This window comes from Salvelinus alpinus, chromosome 26 (genome assembly GCF_045679555.1).
Source record: "Salvelinus alpinus chromosome 26, SLU_Salpinus.1, whole genome shotgun sequence".
Lineage (NCBI taxonomy): Eukaryota > Metazoa > Chordata > Actinopteri > Salmoniformes > Salmonidae > Salvelinus > Salvelinus alpinus.
The window spans coordinates 19,666,230-19,691,220 of NC_092111.1; the positions used below are offsets into that span (position 1 = coordinate 19,666,230).

The 24,991-nt window shown below is 46.8% G+C and overlaps 1 protein-coding gene across 3 annotated transcripts in view; it reads left to right on the top strand.

The window, feature by feature from the left end:
• Window positions 1-24,722, top strand: part of LOC139554896 (cAMP-dependent protein kinase inhibitor alpha-like) — a 37,548-nt gene extending 12,826 nt beyond the window's left edge. For all 3 annotated transcript variants that reach the window (XM_071368143.1, XM_071368142.1, XM_071368144.1), the window contains 2 exons: window positions 21,072-21,261; window positions 21,466-24,722. In XM_071368143.1, coding sequence (XP_071224244.1) covers window positions 21,117-21,261; window positions 21,466-21,548 — 228 coding nt within the window. In that variant the 5' untranslated portion in view covers window positions 21,072-21,116 and the 3' untranslated portion in view covers window positions 21,549-24,722. The remainder of the gene's footprint in view (window positions 1-21,071; window positions 21,262-21,465) is intronic.
• The last annotated feature ends 269 nt before the right edge of the window (window positions 24,723-24,991 follow it).

Here is a 24,991-nt window from a genome sequence, read left to right on the forward strand (position 1 = left end):
AACTAAAATAATAAAGAAAACAAAGAATACTAAGGCCAGGGCGTGACATAGCCCCCCCCCCTTAAGGTGCGAACTCCGGGCGCACCAGCACAAAGTCTAGGGGAGGGCCTGGGTGGGCATCTGACCACGGTGGTGGCTCAGGCTCAGGGCGAGGTCCCCACCCCACCATAGTCAATCCCAGCTTCTGTAGCCTCCCCACAATGACCACCCTCCAAATAACCCCACCTAAATTAAGGGGCATCTCCAGGATAAGGAGCAGCACCGGAATGAGGGGCAACACCGGAATGAGGGGCAACACCAGAATGAGGGGCAACACCAGAATGAGGGGCAACACCAGAATGAGGGGCAACACCAGAATGAGGGGCAACACCAGAATGACTGGCGGATCCTGGCTGGCTGGCTCTGGACGCTCTTGGCTGGTTGACGGCTCTGGACGGTCATGGCTGGCTGACGGCTCTGGACGGTCATGGCTGGCTGACGGCTCTGGACGGTCATGGCTCGCTGACGGCTCTGGACGGTCATGGCTCGCTGACGGCTCTGGACGGTCATGGCTCGCTGACGGCTCTGGACGGTCATGGCTCGCTGACGGCTCTGGACGGTCATGGCTCGCTGACGGCTCTGGACGGTCATGGCTCGCTGACGGCTCTGGACGGTCATGGCTCGCTGACGGCTCTGGACGGTCATGGCTCGCTGACGGCTCTGGACGGTCATGGCTGGCGGAAGGCTCTGGCTGATCCGGTCTGGCGGAAGGCTCTGGCTGATCCGGTCTGGCGGAAGGCTCTGGCTGATCCGGTCTGGCGGAAGGCTCTGGCTGATCCGGTCTGGCGGAAGGCTCTGTAGGCTCATGGCAGACGGGCGGCTTTGCAGGCTCATGGCAGACGGACAGTTCAGACGGCGTATGGCAGACGGACAGTTCAGACGGCGTATGGCAGACGGGCAGTTCAGGCGCCGCTGGGCAGACGGGCAGTTCAGGCGCCGCTGGGCAGACGGGCAGTTCAGGCGCCGCTGGGCAGACGGGCAGTTCAGGCGCCGCTGGGCAGACGGGCAGTTCAGGCGCCGCTGGGCAGACGGCAGACTCTGGCCGGCTGAGACGCACTATAGGCCTGGTGCGTGGTACCGGAACAGGAGGTACCGGGCTAAGGACACGCACCTTCAGGCTAGTGCGGGGAACAACAACAGGGCACACTGGACTCTCGTGGCGCACTCTAGGCCTGGTGCGTGGTACCGGAACTGGAGGTACCGGGCTGAGGGCACGCACCTCAGGGCGAGTGCGGGGAGAAGGAACAGTGCGTACAGGGCTCTGGAGACGCACAGGAGGCTTGGTGCGTGGTGCCGGAACTGGAGGCACTGGGCTGGAGACACGCACCATAGGGAGAGTGCGTGGAGGAGGAACAGGGCTCTGGAGATGCACTGGAAGCCTGGTGCGTGGTGTAGGCACTGGTGGTACTGAGCTGGGGTGGGAAGGTGGCGCCGGATATACCGGACCGTGAAGGAGGACACGTGCTCTTGAGCACCGAGCCTCCCCAACCTCACCAGGTTGAATGGTCCCCGTAGCCCTGCCAGTGCAGCGAGGTGGAATAGCCCGCACTGGGCTATGCAGGCGAACCGGGGACACCACCTGTAAGGCTGGTGCCATGTACGCCGGCCCGAGGAGACGTACTGGAGACCAGATACGTTGGGCCGGCTTCATGGCACTCGGCTCGATGCCCAACCTAGCCCTCCCAGTGCGGCAAGGTGGAATAGCCCGCACTGGGCTAAGCACGCGTACTGGGGACACCGTGCGCTTTACCGCATAACACGGTGTCTGACCAGTACGACGCCCTCTTACTCCACGGCAAGCCCGGGGAGTTGGCTCAGGTATCCAACCCGGCTTCGCCACACTCCCCTTTAGCCCCCCCCCCCAAGAAATGTTTGGGTGTTACTCACGGGCTTCCAGCCACTCTGCCTTGCCTTTGCCTCATAAAACCGCCTCTCCGCTCTCGCTGCCTCCAGCTCCGCTTTGGGACGGCGATATTCCCCTGGCTGAGTCCAGGGTCCTTTGCCGTCCAGGATCTCCTCCCATGTCCATGAGTCCTGTTTACTTTGCCGCTGTTGTTGGTGGTGGGGAATTCTGTCATGATCGTGTGGAGGAGAGACGGACCAAAACGCAGCATGAGGAAAATAAGCCATCTTCTTTTTATTATTGAAGAAGGCAAAACGAAACAAAAACACTTACAAACTACCAAAACAACAAACGATCGTGAAGCTAAATAACGTAGTGCACACACACACATGCTACAAACGTTGTACATAGACAATTCCCCACACCAAACTAAAGCCTATGGCTACCTTAAATATGGCTCCCAATCAGAGACAACAGAAACCAGCTGTCTCTAATTGGGAACCCATTCAGGCAACCATAGACTTTCCTAGACAACTACACACAACATAGACACAGCTAGACAACTATACTAAACATAAAGCCAACTACTCTAAATAAACCCCCTAAACCTTACAATCACCCTGGACACTACAAAACCCACATAAATACCCATGTCACACCCTGACCTAACTAAAATAATAAAGAAAACAAAGAATACTAAGGCCAGGGCGTGACATTATTAGATCAGTGGTAACCTGTACTGTAACTCTCCTGAACAGTTTGTCAGACAGATATATTGTTTATGTTTACTAGGCAGCAATAATCTATTCTAAAGAGATCGTTTCATAGATTGGTTAATGGAGGGTCTGTAAAGAGAGTCTCCCTGGCACAATGATGGGTTCAGTTGGATTTCAATTGCTCCTATGAATTAGGCTTTTATTCATAAGGGCTCGCGTTGAGTGAACTGAAGATCCCTCTTGAATCTCTGACAAAAACAGGACAACAATATAATTGTCTGTGATGTTTGTAATAGTCCTGTAAGAGGGTGAGTGCGGCGATATTGTTGTGTGTGTGTGTGTGTGTGTCTACAGTGTAGTTATACCATCAGGATGAGGAAAGAGGTGTGTGTGTCTACAGTGTAGTTATACCATCAGGATGAGGGAAGAGGTGTGTGTGTGTGTGTGTGTGCTTGTGTGTGTGTGTGTGTACAGTGTACAGTGTACAGTGTACAGTGTACAGTGTACAGTGTACAGTGTACAGTGTAGTTAAACCATCAGGATGACAGAAGAGGTGTGTGTGTCTACAGTGTAGTTAAACAATCAGGATGAGGGACGGGTGTGTGTTTCTACAGTGTAGTTATACCATCATGATGAGGGAAGAGGTGTGTGTGTACAGTGTAGTTATACCATCAGGATGAGGGAAGAGGTGTGTGTGTCTACAGTGTAGTTATACCATCAGGATGAGGGAAGAGGTGTGTGTGTGTCTACAGTGTAGTTATACCATCATGATGAGGGAAGAGGTGTGTGTGTCTACAGTGTAGTTAAACAATCAGGATGACAGAAGAGGTGTGTGTGTCTACAGTGTAGTTATACCATCATGATGAGGGAAGAGGTGTGTGTGTCTACAGTGTAGTTATACCATCAGGATGACAGAAGAGGTGTGTGTGTCTACAGTGTAGTTAAACAATCAGGATGAGGGACGGGTGTGTGTTTCTACAGTGTAGTTATACCATCATGATGAGGGAAGAGGTGTGTGTGTACAGTGTAGTTATACCATCAGGATGAGGGAAGAGGTGTGTGTGTCTACAGTGTAGTTATACCATCAGGATGAGGGAAGAGGTGTGTGTGTCTACAGTGTAGTTATACCATCAGGATGAGGGAAGAGGTGTGTGTGTCTACAGTGTAGTTATACCATCAGGATGACAGAAGAGGTGTGTGTGTCTACAGTGTAGTTATACCATCAGGATGACAGAAGAGGTGTGTGTGTCTACAGTGTAGTTATACCATCAGGATGAGGGAAGAGGTGTGTGTGTCTACAGTGTAGTTATACCATCAGGATGACAGAAGAGGTGTGTGTGTCTACAGTGTAGTTATACCATCAGGATGAGGGAAGAGGTGTGTGTGTCTACAGTGTAGTTATACCATCCGGATGAGGGAAGAGGTGTGTGTGTGTCTACAGTGTAGTTATACCATCAGGATGAGGGAAGAGGTGTGTGTGTCTACAGTGTAGTTATACCATCAGGATGAGGGAAGAGGTGTATGTGTCTACAGTGTAGTTATACCAGCAGGATGAGGGAAGAGGTGTGTGTGTCTACAGTGTAGTTATACCATTATACCATCAGGGTGAGGGAAGAGGTGTGTGTATCTACAGTGTAGTTATACCATCAGAATGAGGGAAGAGGTGTGTGTGTGTTCTGCTCTTTTGTATCTGTGCCACTGTCCCTCTGCCAGTCCAGTGCTGTTGCCAGACACTGCCTGCGGGCCATGTCTCTCTCTGTGTGTGTGTGTGTGTGTGTGTGTGTGTGTGTGTGTGTGTGTGTGTGTGTGTGTGTGTGTGTGTGTGTGTGTGTGTGTGTGTGTGTGTGTGTGTGTGTGTGTGTGTGTGTGTGTGTGTGTGTGTGTGTGTGTGTGTGTGTGTGTGTGTGTGTGTGCATGGCCCTGTCCAGTAGGAGAGAGAGAAGCACGTGCAGGCTAGGCAGAGAGAAGAGATGTGACCCACGGCACAGCACAGCGCTGTTAACATGTCTGTTTAGATGGGGGAATGTGGAGGAGGGGACAGCCTTGTCTTGTACCCACTCTTACAAGAGGCTGTGAGCCATGTCAACCTTTGCCACATCGTCGAGGAAGTCGCTCAATGAAACACAGAGGGCACTCTGCTCCCACGCACACACACCCTCTCTCTTTCTGCTTCACTCCTCATGTTTTTGACAGTTTATTTTTATGGGTTAGAACACACTTTGGACCCCAGAGTTAATCATTGTTAAAGTCTTTCTTCTTAGAGCTGTCAGAAGTTATGATTTCAGATGAGAAGTGCCTCTTTGAAGCTGATCACCAGAGTTTACAAGAACATCTGTTGTTCATGGGATGATTGCCAGATAACAGACCTCTGGTCTGTCCAATGCAAAACTACATCTTTACCTGGTTGTTATCTGGTGTCTGACTTCTCTTCAACCAGAAAAATTAGGTTACAACCTGACAATTATGTCATTATGACGTTTCATGACCAATCTTTCCTCCTGGATATTGTGGGATAAAGAACAGGAGTAGCAGATTGATTCTGTCGCTCCAAACTACTTGTTCTTATTGTGGACACTTTAGTTTAGCGCCTTTCTGAGGGCACACTAAAATGGTGCCGGAAGAAATGGCAGCAGTTTTACAGGCGCCCAACCAATTGGGTTATTTGTAACTTATTTTGTACATAATGTTTCTGCAACCATATCTTACGGCAAAAAAACAGCTTCTGGATATCAGGACAGCGATCACTCACCTCGGGTTAGACAAAGATTTTTTCTACAACAAGGAGGACGCACAGGACATTCTCCAAACACCCGATAGGGCCGACATCCCTGTTATTTGCAAGAGGAAGCGACGCACGTACAGAGGACAAAGAGCCGGATGCCTCGTCAGGACCCGGAGAAGGCGAGTGGGAAAGCTGCCATTACCGTCAATACTGCTCGCCAACGTGCAATCATTGGACAATAAATTAGACGAGGTACGATCACGAATATCCTACCAACGGGACATCAAAAACTGTAATATCCTATGTTTCACGGAATCGTGGCTGAATGATGACATGGATATTCAGCTAGCGGAATATACGCTGCACCGGCAAGATAGAACAGCACACTCCGGTAAGACGAGGGGGTGCGTTCTGTGTATATTTGTAAACAACAGCTGGTGCACGAAATCTAAGGAAGTCTCTAGGTTCTGCTCGCCTGAAGTAGAGCATATTGTGATAAATTGCAGGCCACACTACTTGCCTAGAGTTTTCAGCTATACTTTTTGTGGCTGTTTATTTACCACCACAGACAGATGCTGGCGCTAAGACCGCACTCAGTCAGCTGTATAAGGAAATAAGCAAACAGGAAACCACTCACCCAGAGGCGGCGCTCGTAGTGGCCGGAGATTTTAATGCAGGGAAACTTAAATTAGTTCTACCAAATTTCTATCAACATGTTAAATGTGCAACCAGAGGGAAAAAAATTCTAGATCACTTGTACTCCACACACAGAGACGCGTACAAAGCTCTCGCTCACCCTCCATTTGGTAAATCCGACCACTACTCTATACTCCTGATTCCTGCTTACAAGCAACAATTAAAGCAGGAAGCACCAGTGACGATGTCTATAAAAAAGTGGTCAGATGAAGCAGATGCTAAACTACAGGACTGTTTTGCTATCACAGACTGGAACGTGTTCCGGGATTCTTCCGATGGCATTGAGGAGTACACCACATCAGTCACTGGCTTTATCAATAAGTGCATCGAGGACATCGTCCCCACAGTGACTGTACGTACATACCTCAACCAGAAGCCATGGATTACAGGCAACATTCGCACTGAGCTAAAGAGTAGAGCTGCTGCTTTCAAAGTGCGGGACTCTAACCCGGAAGCTTACAAGAAATCCTGCTATGCCCTGCGAAGAACCATCAAACAGGCAAAGCGTCGATACAGGGCTAAGATTGAATCATACTACACCGGCTCCGATGCTCGTCTCATGTGGCAGGGCTTGCAAACTATTACAGACTACAAAGGGAAGCACAGCCGCGAGCTGCCCAGTGACACGAGCCTACCAGACGAGCTAAATCACTTCTATGCTCGCTTCGAGGCAAGCAACACCGAGGCATGCATGAGAGCATCAGCTGTTCCGGACGACTGTGTGATCACGCTCTCCGTAGCCGACGTGAGTAAGACCTTTAAACAGGTCAACATACACAAGGCTGCGGGGCCAGACGGATTACCAGGACGTGTGCTCCGGGCATGCGCTGACCAACTGGCAGGTGTCTTCACTGACATTTTCAACATGTCCCTGATTGATTCTGTAATACCAACATGTTTCAAGCAGACCACCGTAGTCCCTGTGCCCAATAACACAAAGGCAACCTGCCTAAATGACTACAGACCCATAGCACTCACGTCCATAGCCATGAAGTGCTTTGAAAGGTTGTCATGGCTCACATCAACACCATTATCCCAGAAACCCTAGACCCACTCCAATTTGCATACTGCCCCAACAGATCCACAGATGATGCAATCTCTATTGCACTCCACACTGTCCTTTCACACCTGGACAAAAGGAACACTTATGTGAGAATGATATTCATTGACTACAGCTCAGTGTTCAACACCATAGTACCCTCAAAGCTCATCACGAAGCTAAGGATCCTGGGACTAAACACCTCCCTCTGCAACTGGATCCTGGACTTCCTGACGGGCCGCCCCCAGGTGGTGAGGGTAGGTAGCAACACATCTGCCACGCTGATCCTAAACACTGGAGCTCCCCAGGGGTGCGTGCTCTGTTCCCTCCTGTACTGCCTGTTCACCCACGACTGCATTGCCAGGCACGACTCCAACACCATCATTAAGTTTGCAGACGACACAACAGTGTTAGGCCTAATCACCACCAACGACGAAACAGCCTATAGGGAGGAGGTCAGAGACCTGACCATGTGGTGCCAAAATAACAACTGATCCCTCAACGTAAACAAGACTAAGGAGATGATTGTGGACTACAGGAAAAGGAGGACCGAGCATGCCCCCATTCTCATCGACGGGGCTGTAAGTGGAGCAGGTTGAGAGCTTCAAGTTTCTTGGTGTCCACATCAACAACAAACTAGAATGGTCCAAACACACCAAGACAGTCGTGAAGAGGGCATGACAATGCCTATTCCCCCTCAGGAAAGATTGGGCATGGGTCCTCAGACCCTCAGAAGGTTCTACAGCTGAAACATCAAGAGCATCCTGACTGGATACATCACTGCCTGGTACGGCAATTGCTCGGCCTCTGACCGCAAGGCACTACAGAGGGTAGTGCGTACGGCCCAGTGCATTACTGGGGCTAAACTGCCTGCCATCCAGGACCTCTACACCAGGCAGTGTCAGAGGAAGGACCTAAAAATTGTCAAAGACCCCAGCCACCCCAGTCATAGACTGTTCTCTCTACTACCGCATGGCAAGCGGTACCGGAGTGCCAAGTCTAGGACAAAAAGGCTTCTCAACAGTTTTTACCCCAAGCCATAAGACTCCTGAACAGGTAATTAAATGGCTACCCGGACTATTTGCATTGTGTGCCCCCCCTAACTCCTCTTTTACGCTGATGCTATTCTATGTTTATCGTATATGCATAGTCACTTTAACTATACATTCATGTACATACTACCTCAATTGGGCCGACCAACCAGTGCTCCCGCACATTGGCTAACCGGGCTATCTGCATTGTGTCCCGCCACCCACCACTCGCCAACCCCTCTTTTACGCTATTGCTACTCTCTGTTCATCATATATGCATAGTCACTTTAACCATATCTACATACTACCTCAATCAGCCTGACTAACCGGTGTCTGTATGTAGCCTCGCTACTTTTATAGCCTTGCTACTGTATATAGCCTGTCTTTTTACGGTTGTTTTATTTCTTTACTTACCTATTGTTCACCTCATACCTTTTTTGCACTATTGGTTAGAGCCTGTAAGTAAGCATTTCACTGTAAGGTCTAAACCTGTTGTATTTGGCGCACGTGACAAATAAACTTTGATTTGACTTGTTAACTTGTAGCTAGAGGTGGCTCACAACCAGGTAGCTGGAAGAACAGTCACGTTCAGCTTTTAAGATCTCCCGGGTGAGAGATCCACCAAATGAAAGTCTTCTCTGATGTGTCTTTGTCTGAGCGCTTAGCTTATGAAACATGAGAGGAGCGAGCTGCTGTGTAAAGGTTCTGGGGATCAGTGGAGACAGAGAGAGAGGTATACTGGGACTTGTGAGCCTGGGGGGGTGATCGAGCTGTCTCGCTGGATCTGTCTAACTCTCTTTCTGTGAATGCACTGGAGAAAACTGTTTTTTTGAAAGATGCAATATTGATTGGGCTTCACCCAACAGACAGTCAAAATAATCTGACATGCACGAATCCCCTGAAACAATGGACAACCAGTCAGTGTAAACAAACAGACAATATTTCATTCTCCCCCCGCTCTCCTTCCTTCCCTCGCTCTCTCTCATTCTCTCCCTCTTTGTTTCTCTTAGTGTTTCCACCTTCCCATCATATGGAGAGGCTGATTGCAACGCTGCAGTTACCATGGCAGCCAGTAGAACACATTAAGCTTTATAATAAGTCACAGAGAGGAGGAGAGGAGAAAGGGAAGAAAAAGAGGCACTGGAACAATAATCAAGAGCATGAGGAGGAAACTATAAATAGAGAAAGCAGTAATCCCTAGCATCATTTATTAAACAGTAACTTCAGATGGCTGTGTTGGTTTTGTACACATCATTTCCCCTAGCAGCTAGCACAGTATACACACCGTCCCTTCCCATAGTCCCTTGTCAGGCCGTTTTGACAACGAAGGCTGATCCCAGTAATGTAGGATAGCTACTACTGTGTTTGTGACCTCATTCATCTATCCTGGGCTCCACTCTCTTATTTAGATGACACACTCTGCACCTGTATAGGGATGATGACACACACCCAGTCATCTAGGGACACTGAGACTCTGAGATGGTCTAGGGCAGGGTTCCTCAACTGGTGGCCCACGGGCCGAATTTGGCCTCCCGAGTAAACTTTTTTTAATTGTTGGACATAAGACTGTAAAAACACCAGAAAATCAGCGCCAAGTGATCTGAAATCTGTTCCTGAGGAGAGACGGACCAAGGCGCAGCGTGATTGGAGTTCCACATCTTTATTTTAGTGAAACCTTTAAACAAAACCAGATACAAACACAGACCGTGAACAAACGTAGTGCTACATGCACTCACTCAAAAACAATATCCCACAACCCAGGTGGGAACAATGGAGAACTTAAGTATGATCCCCAATTAGAGACGACGATAATCAGCTGGGAACCATACCAAGTACACCAACATAGAAATAGGAAAACTAGAACACCCCCCTAGTCACACCCTGACCTACAACAGTTCCAAAGTATTCCTATGCATAATAGAGAGAGATACAGTACCAGTCAAAAGTTTGGGCACACCTATTCATTCAAGGGTTTTACTTTATATGTACTATTTTCTACATTGTAGAATAATAGTGAAGACATCAAAACTAATAAATAATACATATGGAATCATGTAGTAACCAAAAAAGTGTTAAACAAATTCTTCAAAGTACCCACCCTTTGTCCACAGCTTTGCACTCTTGGCATTCTCTCAACCAGCTTCACCTGGAATGCTTTTCCAACAGTCTTGAAGGAGTTCCCACATATGCTGAGCACTTGTTGGCTGCTTTTCCTTCACTCTGCGGTCCAACTCATCCCAAACCATCTCAATTTGGTTGAGGTCAGGGGATTGTGGAGGCCATGTCATCTGATGCAGCACTCCATCACTCTCCTTCTTGGTCAAATAGCCCTTACACAGCCTGGAGGTGTGTAGGGTCATTGTCCTGTTGACAAACAAATGATAGTCCCACTAAGCACAAACCAGATGGGATATCGCTGCAGAATGCGGTGGTTAACACGACTCAGGATAAGACCCAGATGCAGACACCGGAGGCAGAGAGTTAAAATCAGGATTCAAAGGGCTGTGAGACATAGGTTTAATCCTAGACAGATGAAAAGTGGAATGTATACATAGGGTGCGGGGCAACAGAAGATGAACAACAGAGGGGGAAAGGGCCGATATAACGGGGGGAAAGTTTAGGGGACTCCACCCGGAGGGGCAGATCCGGAGTGGACAGCCATACCTTCTGTCCGAGACGATAGCGGGGAGCAGGGGTCCGGTGGTGGTCCGCCTGTCACCGATACCTGGAGGCGGTCTTGAGAAGAGCAGACCGGGCTCTCTTCCAGGTACGGCGACAGCAGCGGAGAAACATCTGGGCTGAGGGAATGCTGACCTCTTGCTCAGGGAAGAACAGTGGCTGATATCCCATGGAACACTCAAAGGGCGATCGACCAGTGGCCATGCAGGGAAGAGTGTTGCAGGCGTATTCCACCCACACGAGTTGCTGGCTTCAGGTGGTGGGGTTGTTGGAGACGAGGCAACAAAGAGCCGTCTCCAGGTCCTGATTTGCCCGCTCCGACTAGCCGTTAGACTTGGGGTGAAAATCGGAGGACAGGCTGGCCGACGACCCAATGATGGTCCAAAATACCTTCCAGAACCGGGATGAGACCTGAGGATCAGAGACCATGTCCACCGGAAGTCCATGGATCCGGAAGACGTGCTGCAACATAAGCTGGGCCAATTCCTCGGCTGAGGGTAACTTGGGAAGGGGAATGAAATGGACTGCTTTGGAAAACCTATCCACCATCATAAGAATAGTGGTGTTGCCATCTGATGGAGGGAGACCAGTGACGGAGTCCAGGAATATATGGGACCAGGGTTGTGAGGAACAGGGAGTGGTTGAAGGAGGCCAGCCGGCGCTTGCCGTGGAGTCTTATTCTGAGCACACACAGTGCAGGCGGCAACGGGTAACCTCGGATTCTCACGGTAATGTAGATGCCGGGGACTTCCGGGATTCCTCGGCGGCGAAGTGGGATCCTTGGACGAGAGAGTATGACTGGGAACAGACCTCCTCTCCCTCCTACGTTCCCGTAGTCACTAAAAGGATCTGTATGGTCAAGGCGATGAGAGAGTCGAGATCCATGTGCAGCTCCCGAGCTCGTATTTAACCTCCTCCGATAATCCATGAAGAAACGTGTCGAACAGGGATTCCGGGTTCCAGGCACTCTCGAAGGCCAATGTGCGGAAATCGGACACATAGTCTGCCAAACTACAGGAGTCTTGACATAATAGGAGTAGCTTCCGAGCAGCCTCTCTCACGGACAATGGAGAGATGTTCCTCCATGAACAGACTGAAGCACACACTGGATTGTTCCTCTCACACGCCATAGCCCAGGAGAGAGCCCTCCCGGACATCAGCGTTATAAGGTACGCTATCTTCGAGCGGTCCGAGGGAAAAGAAGAGGGCTGCAGCTCAAAGATAAGGGAGCTCCTGGGAGAGAAACGCCCAACAGGTTCCTGAATCTCCAGTGTAGCGCTCCGGAGGAGGTAAGCGGGGTACTTGGGAAGCTGGGGTGGGCTGGGGAGACGCGCTGCTGACAGCGGGGTTACTGAGAGGCTGGGAGGTTACTGTTGTGGCTGACTGCCTAATAGACAATCCATGGTATTGCTCCCGCAATGTATTGCGTTCTGCCAAGGTCTGGAATCCTTCCATAAGATTTTGAAGTAACTCCTTGTGTCTTCCAATGGTGGCTCCACTGAAGGAGACCGTGTTGCGGCGCTGGTCCGAGTCTGCTGGGTCAGTCATCGCCAGCTCTTACTAACACGACACAGGATAAGACCCAGATGCAGACAGTTAGAAACTGAGATGTTTCTTACAAAACAGGGGGCAGGAAAATGGCAGGTCAAGGGAAGGCAGATGTCAATTATCCAAGGCAGCGTCAATCAGGGACAGAACGGCAGGCAGGCTCAGGGTCAGGGCAGGCAGAATGGTCAGAACCTGGAAGTCTAGAAAACAGAAACTAGAGATACGGGAAAACACGTTGGTAAGACTTGGCAAGACAAGACGAACTGGCAACAGACCAACAGAAAACACAGTTATAAGTACACAGGATAATGGGGGAAAATGGGAGACACCTGGAGGGGGGGTGGAGACAAGCACAAAACAGGTGAAACAGATCAGGGTGTGACAGTGTTGCCATGCTGGTTAAGTGTGCCTTGAATTCTAAATATATCACTGACAGTGTCACCAGCAAAGCACCCCCACACCATCACACCTCCTCCTCCATGCTTCACGGTGGGAACCACACATGCGGAGACCATCCGTTCACCTACTCTGCATCTCACAAAGACACAACATTTGAACCAAAAATATCACATTTGGACTCATCAGACCAAAGGTCAGATTTCCACTGGTCTAATGTCCATTGCTCGTGTTACTTGGCCCAAGCAAGTCTCTTCTTCTTATTGGTGTACTTTAGTAGTGGTTTCTTTGCAGAAATTCGACCATGAAGGCCTGATTCACGCAGTCTCCTCTGAACAGCTGATGTTGAGATGTATCTGTTACTTGAACTCTGTGAAGCATTTATTTGGATTGCAATTTCTGAGGCTGGTAGCTCTAATGAACTTATCCTCTGCAGCAGAGGTAACTCTGGGTCTTCCTTTTCTGTGGCAGTCCTCATGAGAGCCAGTTTCATCATAGCACTTGATGGTTTTTGTGACTGCACTTGAAGAAACTTTCAAAGTTCTTGAAATTGTCCGCATTGACTGACCTTCATGTCTTAAAGTAATGATGGACTGTCATTTTCTCTTTGCTTATTTGAGCTGTTCTTGCCATAATAAGGACTTGGTATTTTACCAAATAGGGCTATCTTCTGTATACCACCCCTACTACCTTCATGCTCAAACACATTAAGAAGGAAATATATTCCACAAATGAACTTTTAACAAGGCACACCTGTTAATTGAAATGCATTCCAGGTGACTACCTCATGAAGGTGGTTGAGAGCATGCCAAGAGTGTGCAATTCTGTCATCAAGGAAAAGGGTGGCTACTTTGAAAAATCTAAAATCTAAAATATATTTTGATTTGTTTAACACTTTTTTGGTTACTACATGATTCCATATGTTACTTCATAGTTTTGATGTCTTCACTATTATTCTACAATGTAGAAAATAGTAAAATTACAGAAAAACCCTTGAATGAGTAGGTGTGTCCAAACTTTTGACTGGTACTGTATGTGATGTAAGCAACTATATACAATGTAAGCAAGGTTTGAAATGATTATGTTTTAATCAAATATTAAATCTGTTTGGGCTTCTTGCGGTCAATTTGCAGGATACAAATTATTTTTAATTATGCTTTGTGCCTTGGTGGTAATAAAGAGAGTTTGAGAGACAAGAAGAATGACTAAAGCACAAAACAGGGGGAAAGTAAAAGGGTGAGTACTGAATGACTGATAAAAAACTGATAGAAAAAATACAGAAAAGAAGTGAGGTAAGAAACTGAAAATTGTATTTTACTGAGGTGAGATGCTGAAAATACCTCCTGTCTCCACACCTCTACGTGGAGGTGAGGTTTCCCCCCTCATCTCATTTACACGTCGCTCTGGTGTTGGGTTTAGAGCTAGGTCTCTGCTAAGATCGTGACCTTACCAGCACTACTCTCTCTCTCTCTATCGCTCTCTTTCTTTCTCTATCTATCTCTCCCTCTCTGTCTCTTTCATTCTTGGATTGAAGCAGAGTTACCAGGCCCTGTAGAACTTGTATGCATGGGACACTGTCTGGCTGGCTGTCTGTCTGTCTGACTGGCTGGCTTAGTGACTGACTGGCTGTCTGACTATATGCATGAGGCTGGCTGGCTGACTGTATGCATAGGACACACTCTGACTGACTGACTAGAAGCTTCCCAGGCCACAGCTCTATATCTCTGTCCATGGTGCTGAAAAGACCCTCTGCTGGAAAGAGCACTGACCTCCCACATACAAGGCCCTTGCATTTGCATTTAAAACGGTACACTGACTCTCATCCAGAGCCTTTTACATTCAGTCACTAAGGTCCCATATTGAATAGGTAATCTTTCAGTCTCTATCTTGGATCAGAAATGCATGAAATCCAAAGCTCTCAGTTCATTTTAGATTCTATTTTGTGACTCAGAATGACTTGTGACTGAGAGTGTCTCAATGAATGGTGTTAAGCTCAGGAGATCTGATGATAGATCCTGTATGATTTTTCTCCAGGATATTAACCAGGTAAAAAAAGAAAGCGCATGAATGACAGGGTCATTAAAGCAAGTAGAAAGTGTGTACAAGGAACCATTTTAGCTGTGTGGTAATTTTACAGAGCTGTTGGATAGCGATCATGTTTCAAAATAAATATTTTGAACTTGATTATAGAGGGAAATGGAGTTAGTTAAAGTCCCTGTGAGTATTTTTCACAATTTATGATTTATTCCTTTAATTCTAGTGTTAGTGTATCCTGGTCTTTGAAGACATTCCCAGTCAGACGCCTATTCAACTCTCTATGCTTTAATAACAGTGTTGTAAACAACCCTTGACCTACTCGTCATTCGATCGAGGGCTTTTATATTACCTGGCATTAGTATTGTGTCTAATACACAGTACACACCACAGAGGTTGTCTGATGAAACAAGCCAATGTATTCTATAGGTCACCATTTTATACAGAATGATCCCTCCCTACCAAGACCTAGTTGGGTCATTATCCTAAGCCTCCACTGCAGATGTTGTGCATTAGTCAGGTTTGGTTCAAAAGTGATTCATGGTTAGAATAGGTTAGGGGAAAAAATGATATTCCTGATTTATACAGTAACATAAGATATTATTTTTCAACTGTCATTGATTGCCCTAGATTGTGGTCTGACACACATCTGAAGCAGCCATCTCTGGCTAAGACAAACATCTCTGCAGAGCAGACCTATTTCCTGTCTGTCTGCCAGCCAGCTCTGGATAACACAAACATCTCTGGAGAGCAGTAGACCTGTTTGAAGTCTGCCAGCCAGCCAGCCAGCTCTGGATAACACAAACATCTCTGGAGAGCAGTAGACCTGTTTGAAGTCTGCCAGCCAGCCAGCCAGCTCTGGATAACACAAACATCTCTGGAGAGCAGTAGACCTGTTTGGAGTCTGCCAGCCAGCCAGCTCTGGATAACACAAACATCTCTGGAGAGCAGTAGACCTGTTTGGAGTCTGCCAGCCAGCCAGCCAGCTCTGGATAACACAAACATCTCTGGAGAGCAGTAGACCTGTTTGGAGTCTGTATTCCTGTCTGTCTTTCTGTCTCTGTCTGTCTGTCAGCCTTCCCCAGTGCATGATGGTCCTGCTTGGCCCTCCTCTCAGTCCTGTTGTCTCCTGCCTGCCTGCCTGTAATGTGGTCAGCAGGCAGACTGAGATAGGCCTCTCCTGTAATGTGTCTTATGTGTTCAGCAGGCAGACAGAGACAGGCCTCTCCTGTAATCAACACAGCCATGAAGGCAGCTGTAGACCTGTCAATGCTAATTGCAGCTTGTCTTCCCTCCTTCTGGAGGCTCAAAGGGCCACACAAAGAGCAGCTCTAACGGAGGCCTGAGAGGGGAAGAGGAAGAAACTGTCCTGCCTCCCTGGACATCTACACACACTCGTAACATGCTGGAGACAGAGGACAGAGCTTAACACACACACACCATACAGACACACATTCACATCGACCCCCTACTGTTTCTCTGTAGTGGGTGCCAATTGAAAAGCCTGGGAATGTGATGTGTTGTTGTAGTACCCTACTGAAGTGCCTGGGGTGAGTTATCTAGTATCCTATTGAATGTAAAGCTATTTCAGTTGGAGAAAAACTCAATATGAAACTAATTATTGTTATTTTTGTTATGAAATAGGCCGGGGTCGAGTACAAGAGGGAGAGATTCTACATGAGATAATGGCCGTCATTGTAAATAAGAATTTGTTCTTAACTGACTAGCCTAGTTAAATAAAGGTTAAATAAAATAGTGTATGGAGACAAGGACAGGATGAGTGGGAGTGATCTACAAGTGGAGGAGCAGGGAGAGAGGGAAAGATAGAAGGCAAGCAGTGTGAAGTGAGAGCGATAACAACTGTTGACAAAGGGCCGTCTTGTGCATGCACACATCTCCTTACCCACGTCAGAACAATCATAACTGCTGTGTCATTATGTTGACATGGTATGAGTACTTACCAATCCTCCCACCCTATGGCAGTGTTTACCTGACACCAGTCAACATGTGACTGGTGAAATGGAAGAGGTGTGTGTGTGTGTGTGTGTGTGTGTGTGTGTGTGTGTGTGTGTGTGTGTGTGTGTGTGTGTGTGTGTGTGTGTGTGTGTGTGTGTGTGTGTGTGTGTGTGTGTGTGTGTGTGTGTGTGTGTGGCCCCTCAATATGGTTGTTGAGACAGAGACTGGGATTCTACTAAAGACAGTGGGTTATTTCAAGAGAACTGAATACTGACGGAGACATAGAGGGGGAGATAGAAGAGGGAATGGGTCGTTTGGACTCATGTTTGCTTACCAGAGGTGTTTTTTTCATCCGTTGCCATAGAAACAGCAGCTCGATGTGTGCATTTGTGTGTGCATATATTTGTTAGAAATGTGTGTAGAAATGCATGTGCACATTGTTCTGTTTTTTTCGTGTATGTGTGTCAGGGTTGGGCTCAATTCAGAATTTAATTTAGAATGCCTCATAAATTCAATTCTTGAATTTTAATTTAATTTTGTAGTAGAAAACAGGATACAACATTTGGATGAAAGGAAATTGAATTCAGTGAAATTCAATGAAATTAAAATGCCTCTATTCTATATTAGGTGTTGTCTACAGTCGTGGCCAAAAGTTTTGAGAATGACACAAATATTAATATCCACAAAGTTTGCTGCTTCAGTGTCTTTAGATATTTTTGTCAGATGTTACTATGGAATACTGAAGTATAATTACAAGCATTTCATACGTGTCAAAGGCTTTTATTGACAATTGCATGAAGTTGATGCAAAGAGTCAATATTTGCAGTGTTGACCCTTCTTTTTCAAGACCTCTGCAATCCACCCTGGCATGCTGTCAATTAACTTCTGGGCCACATCCTGACTGATGGCAGCCCATTCTTGCATAATCAATGCTTGGAGTTTGTCAGAATTTGTGGGTTTTTGTTTGTCCACCCTCCTCTTGAGGATTGACCACAAGTTCTCAATGGGATTAAGGTCTGGGGAGTTTCCTGGCCATGGACCGAAAATATCAATGTTATGTTCCCCGAGCCACTTAGTTATCACGTTTGCCTTATGGCAAGGTGCTCCATCATGATGGAAAAAGGCATTGTTCATCACCAAACTGTTCCTGGATGGTTGGGAGAAGTTGCTCTTGGAGGATGTGTTGGTACCATTCTTTATTCATGCCTGTGTTCTTAGGCAAAATTGTGAGTGAGCCCACTCCCATGGCTGAGAAGCAACCCCACACATGAATGGTCTCAGGATGCTTTACTGTTGGCATGACACAGGACTGATGGTAGCGCTCACGTTGTCTTCTCCGGACGAGCTATTTTCCACACGCCCCCAAAAATCGGAAAGGGGATTCATCAGAGAAAATGACTTTACCCCAGTCCTCAGCAGTCCAATCCCTGTACCTTTTGCAGAATATCAGTCTGTCCCTGATGTTTTTCCTGGAGACAAGTGGCTTCTTTGCTGCCCTTCTGGACACCAGGCCATCCTCCAAAAGTCTTCGCCTCACTGTGCGTGCAGATGCACTCACACCTGCCTGCTGCCATTCCTGAGCAAGCTCTGTACTGGTGGTGCCCCGATCCCGCAGCTGAATCAACTTTAGGAGACGGTCCTGGCGCTTGATGGACTTTCTTGGGCGCCCTGAAGCCTTCTTCCCAATAATTGAACCGCTCTCCTTGAAGTTCTTGATGATCCGATAAATGGTTGATTTAGGTGCAATCTTACTGGCAGCAATATCCTTGCCTGTGAAGCCCTTTTTGTGCAAAGCAATGAGGACGGCACGTGTTTCCTTGCAGGTAACCATGGTTGACAGAGGAAGAACAATGATTCCAAGCACCACCATCCTTTTGAAGCTTCCAGTCTGTTATTTGAACTCAATCAGCATGACAGAGTGATCTCCAGCCTGGTCCTCGTCAACAATCACACCTGTGTTAACAAGAGAATCACTGACATGATGTCAGCTGGTCTTTTTGTGGCAGGGCTGAAATGCAGTGGAAATGTTTTTGGGGGATTCAGTTCATTTGCATGGCAAAGCGGGACTTTGCAATTAATTGCAATTCATCTGATCACTCTTCATAACATTCTGGAGTATATGCAAATTGCCATCATACAAACTGAGACAGCAGACTTTGTGAAAATTAATATTTGTGTCATTCTCAAAACTTTTGGTCACGACTGTATACAAATATATACACCCAGTGGCCAGTTTATTAGGTATACCCGTCTAGTACCGGGTCAGACCCCACTTTGCCTCCAGAACAGCCTGAATTCTCTGGGAATGTAAAGGTTGCTCAATTGGTATCAAAGGACATAACATTCCCCACACCGTTACACCACCGCCACCAGCCTGTACCATTGACACCAGGCAGGATGGGGCCATGGGCTCATGCTGCTTACGCCAAATCCTGACTCTGCCATCAGCATGACGTAACAAGAACCGGGATTCGTCAGACCAGGGGATGTTTTTCTACTCCTTATTGTCCAGTGTTGGTGATCGCGTTCCCACTGGAGCCGATTCTTCTTGTTTTTAGCTGATAGGAGTGGAACACGGTGTGGTCGTCTGCTGCCATAGCCCATCCGTGACAAGGACCGACGCGTTCCGAGATGCCGTTCTGCAACCCACTGTTGTACTGCACCGTTATTTGCATATTTGTGGCCCACCTGTTAGCTTCACGATTCTTTGCCATTCTCCTTTGATCTCTCATCAAGCAGCTGTTTTCATCCACAGGACTGCTGCTGACTGGAAGTTCTTGTTTGTCACACCATTCTCGATAAACCCTAGAGGCTTTTTAGAGGTTTTTTAGATACTGGAACCGGCGCACCTGGCACCAACGATCATACCATGCTCAAAGTCGCTTAGGTCACTTGTTTTGCCCATTCTAACGTTCAGTCAAACATTAACTGAATGACTCGATGCCTGTCTGCCTGCTTTATATAGCGTGAAATGCATCGCTGAAAAGAGCGATCCTTTTCCGTGAACGGGGTGATGTACCTAATAAATCTTGTACATAAAACATCAAACAGGTTGTTATATACATGAACATACAATATTGTTGAATCAATTGATTTTCAGGTCAAACTGTTAAAATGAATGATCAAGGAAAACAAAAGCTGTATGCGAATATTCTAAGTAATTATATTTCATGAATCACTTACATGTTGTTCAATATGGGGAAATACTAAATTTCCCATTAGTTTAACCTTGAAGTTTACCCTGAGGCCTTCAAAAAGAAGCCAAACAAATGAAATGGTTGTTGGAAATATAATTGGTTATTCTAAGGTTAAAAGAGAGTGTGTGTGTGTGTGTGTGTGTGTGTGTGTGTGTGTGTGTGTGTGTGTGTGTGTGTGTGTGTGTGTGTGTGTGTGTGTGTGTGTGTGTGTGTGTGTATATTTAGTATCTGGAAGTGTGACCTGTCAGACCTGTTAACTGAGAGTCAGCAAGCAAATTCAGAGAGTGAGTGTTTTTAATAAATAAAATACAATGAACATGAAACACAAACAACACACCAACATGAAAACAGAGTCAATAACACCGGAGGTTAGAACCAAGGGGAGTGACAGATATAGGGAAGATAATCAAGCAGGTGATGGAGTCCAGGTGAGTGTCATGAGGCACTGGTGCGTGAGACGATGATGACAGGTGTGTGGGATAATCAGCAGCCTGATGACCTAGAAGCCGGAGAGGGAGTATATGTGGCAGAGTGTAATTTATTTTAATTGCACTGAATTAAATAATTCATCCTGCCACTCATATTCAAATTCTGCATCCTGCAGGGTGTGGCCAATTTAATTTGAATTTCAACTCATGAGTTGAATGGGAGTCAATTCCAAAATTCTGAATTGAGCCCAACCCAGGTGTGTCTGTGTGCATGCCCATAAGAGTGTGAGACATGGGATGTAATTCTACCTGTCATTTGTGTAGCCCAGAGCATGCAAAATAGACTCCCCAACTACAGCAGCACCACGAGAAAAGACAGACACACATACACACAGGCAGCCAGTATGTGTCCAGCCATGCTCCAGATGAAACTAGCAAATGGACCAGGGCCATCTGAACTGCATGATGTCTGATGAAAACAGCCCTGTGCTATCTGAGGTGGAACATTACAAAGTAATTGGCCTATGAGATTTTATCTGTTTTTATTTGTTGACACAAATAGAAATAAATACTTTAGCTGTGCAAAAAACAAGTGAGAAATCTGTTGTCACGATATTACAAGGACTCCCTCCAGTGGACAAAAACGGCACTAGAAAATAGTTGATCCTGACCATGTGATCTGAGCAGTAGAACTTTTGGGTGTGAATATGTAATTGATTTACTGTCTCTCTCTTCCCCCTCTCCCAGGCAGCAGTTGCAGGGTTCTGCAGTTGCAGTTTTCTGATCCTCGAGATGACGGAAGTGGTAGAGCCCAAGCTGGACTTTGCATCCTCGGGTCGCTCGGGGAGAAGGAACGCCCTACCTGACATCCTGGGTTCACCGGCTGGGGTCAACCCCACTGACCTTCCACTCAAACTGGCCGAGCTCAACCTCACAGGTGGGTTAGCTTAGCCTGACAGCCTGACAGCCTGACTCAAATCCATGATGCTCCACCACACAACCACTGTCTCATGGCCAGGTTCCAGGTTGTCTTCGCAAAGAGCCTTTTAACCCCACGGGTCTTTCCTGGTTAAATAAAGATGAAATGAGGTGAAAAATGCTAACTAACTGCAGTCCTATGTGTCTGTCTCTCTGTGTCTAGATGTTCAGGGAGAAGCCCAGTCTCCCACGGCGGAGGAGGCCCCACCCCCCCCAGAGAGCTCTGAGGGAAATGAGGGATCATAAGGCTGCCTGGTGGGGGTCTAACTAGCCCCAATGTTTACCTCTTGTGAGGCTGATCAGATAACTGTAGAAGAGGAATGGAGGGGTAGGACGATACAGAAGGACCCATGAAGGAGTGGTGGGCCTGTTTGAACAGCAGCTGAGCTGCAGGCAGGGATGAGCGGAGAAAGGGTGGGTGAGAAGGTTAGAAGGATGGACAGAGAACTGTCTCTATCACACAATCTGAAAAGGCTTAAGAAAAGCGTTGGTGTGTGTGGGTGGACAGATCACCTCTACTCCCACACACACTGCCATGAGAAACAAAGGACATATGCTGATTATATACTGTTGTGCAAAACGGAGAAGTCTCAATTGAAAAAATGTCAAATGTCAAATTTCCTGCTGACGTCTATAACAGGTAGGACGATGGGCGGATCCTAGTGGCCTATAGTGGTTCTGAGCTTTCTGATTGTTCTGGAAGATATAAGGTGATAATGTATTATAATGTACTAGAAATGTTTGAAGAACGAGGGGAGAGTGAGTTAACTGTATAACAAGGGGTAGCTGGCTTCCTCTTTCACACAGACATTTGATGTAAGTATGAATTCAGATCTGAGACTTTAATATGGATGGCAGCGTGGTGTGTACAGCATAAATGGGTTTATAAACGTTGTTAGTGGTATTGATGACAACCAATGGGGCTATAATGCTAATGGGCTGAGATGAAGACGATGACCGATGTGATTGTGACCTGAAGTGTTGATGTGTTTATTTGCAAAGGTTAACTAGAAGCTAAAGCTAATGTTATGAGTAGGAGGACAATCCAATCCCTGTCTTTTAAACATTCCTGACATCAACCTAAAATGGTTTCTCACTGCCAACCATGTACTGTTCAAACACTCCTCTGCTGTTGGTGTATTTCTCTCCCGGATTTATCCCGGTGTAGGCTCAGACTTTTCTGTTTCCATCTACGTGGGCCGGCACCCGTGTCTCACTGGGCCATGGCTCCAGCGGACCTGCACTCACTTGGAGCCGAAGCCAGGCTGCTGGTACTTTTCAGATGGCATTTACATAACAATGGCTCACTGTGAACTTTAACACCTTCTCACAAAGCTGCTGTTTGGATTAGGCAGAGGTTGTTGATTCTTCTGTTCACAAGTCCTCGGTGTCAGCACTAGCTATGGAAATACACGTTTGGCTAGAATAACACAAGGGTGTATACACTCTTGTAACATTGGTGTTATGGTTGAGAAAACAGCATGTGACAACTGCTGTTGTGTTAATCTATTCAGCTCAAGGCTGTCTTTCGTTAAAAGGCTTTCTATTTGCCCAGACTCCTCTGAAAATGTGCCTGGTAACAGTTTACATGGAAACCTGTTTTGTTGTGTTCTATAGCTCTGTGTGAAGTGCTGTTCAACAGTATTTGGGCTATTGACACATACATGTAAACACCTTCTTTTTTTGTTGTTCTAGAAGACGTGCCTACCAGGTGTGTACAGTACAGAGAAATGTCACATTTATAACCAGAACACTACTAAATGCAATGTTACCGATGTATACGCTCAAAGACGAATACCACCCACACCCACAGCAAGGCCTTGGAGATGGAACGCTTGTGCACGTTTCCCAGTGTGGTCGGCATATGCCTGTGGTCTGGGTATGGGAGCAAGCACCAAGCAACACCGCCACCAAAGTGTTGCATCACGTCTGGAGCGTCCTTTCTGCCTCCTTCTGCTCCACTCAGCCACTGACGGACTGGGACCATAAATCAGCCCCAGCATTTGTAACACACAGGCCCTTTTTTTCTCCTGGAGGCCCCAAATAATGGTCATTCTGCGTAAAAAATGACAATTTAGACAAGCCCACTTGGCTAAAGATGGACCATCCGGCATTTTCCAGAACTGCCCTATGGCCAGTCCGTGCCTGCACTACTCTATCTCTTACTCATCAAAACAATAGAGCTAGAAATGCATGATCGCAACTGACTGATGATACAGTATGAATATGAACACTGAGGACCAGATGCACGGTGAACAGCAGACTGATGATACAGTATGAATATGAACACTGAGGACCAGATGCACGGTGAACAGCAGACTGATGATACAGTATGAATATGAACGCTGAGGACCAGATGCACGGTGAACAGCAGACTGATGATACAGTATGAATATGAACACTGAGGACCAGATGCACGGTGAACAGCAGACTGATGATACAGTATGAATATGAACACTGAGGACCAGATGCACGGTGAACAGCAGACTGATGATACAGTATGAATATGAACACTGAGGACCAGATGCACGGTGAACAGCAGACTGATGATACAGTATGAATATGAACGCTGAGGACCAGATGCACGGTGAACAGCAGACTGATGATACAGTATGAATATGAACACTGAGGACCAGATGCACGGTGAACAGCAGACTGATGATACAGTATGAATATGAACACTGAGGACCAGATGCACGGTGAACAGCAGACTGATGATACAGTATGAATATGAACACTGAGGACCAGATGCACGGTGAACAGCAGACTGATGATACAGTATGAATATGAACGCTGAGGACCAGATGCACAGTGAACAGCAGACTGATGATACAGTATGAATATGAACACTGAGGACCAGATGCACGGTGAACAGCAGACTGATGATACAGTATGAATATGAACACTGAGGACCAGATGCACGGTGAACAGAAGGACCGACATATACAGTACTTAGTAATGCCAATATATATACTGTTTAACACAGTACATAATACCAGTTATTACACTGCTGTTGTATATATTGTGCTATTACACATGGAAGAGTTTATTTACTATATGTACATATTCGTATAGTGAATAAACATTCGCTATACAACACAAGAGAATGAACATTCTGTATTATCAATCGTCTTTCTATGAAATGTTTGGGCTGTGGGTATCTATGTAGGGTTTTGTCTCAAACGCAAGCAGCTGAGGCTCTAATTTGTAATGCACTGCACTGATTACTGGAATCGTTCATGTAATAACTCAAGGTAAATGTTTATTCTATGGGGAGTGAAAATCAGAGGTGTGTCTCGTAGTGTCATCTGTTCTCAGTGGTGGTATGTGCAGTACATTTTCGTTAGCATAATTCCACATGTCGATTCTGTCAGGTGGGTAGGCAACATGCCATAATAAATCCACAAAGCTTCACATAGATTATTGGTGTTGGGTGTTTTCTTCGACGCCCGCGGTGGTTCTACAACTTCAGTCTTGGAATACTTCAGTCCTGCTGCAAACCCAGGAGTAACATTCTGTTGAGCATATTGTAAAGTATATTGGATCACCTAGATACCTAGTTGGAAAATGTAATTATTTTAGTAAAACACCCACTGGACCAAACTGGTTCCAAAAACATGTCAGTGATGCTGTCAGTGATGCTGTGTGGTGGTGTAATGTAAAATAGGACTGTATGTCCAACAGGGGGA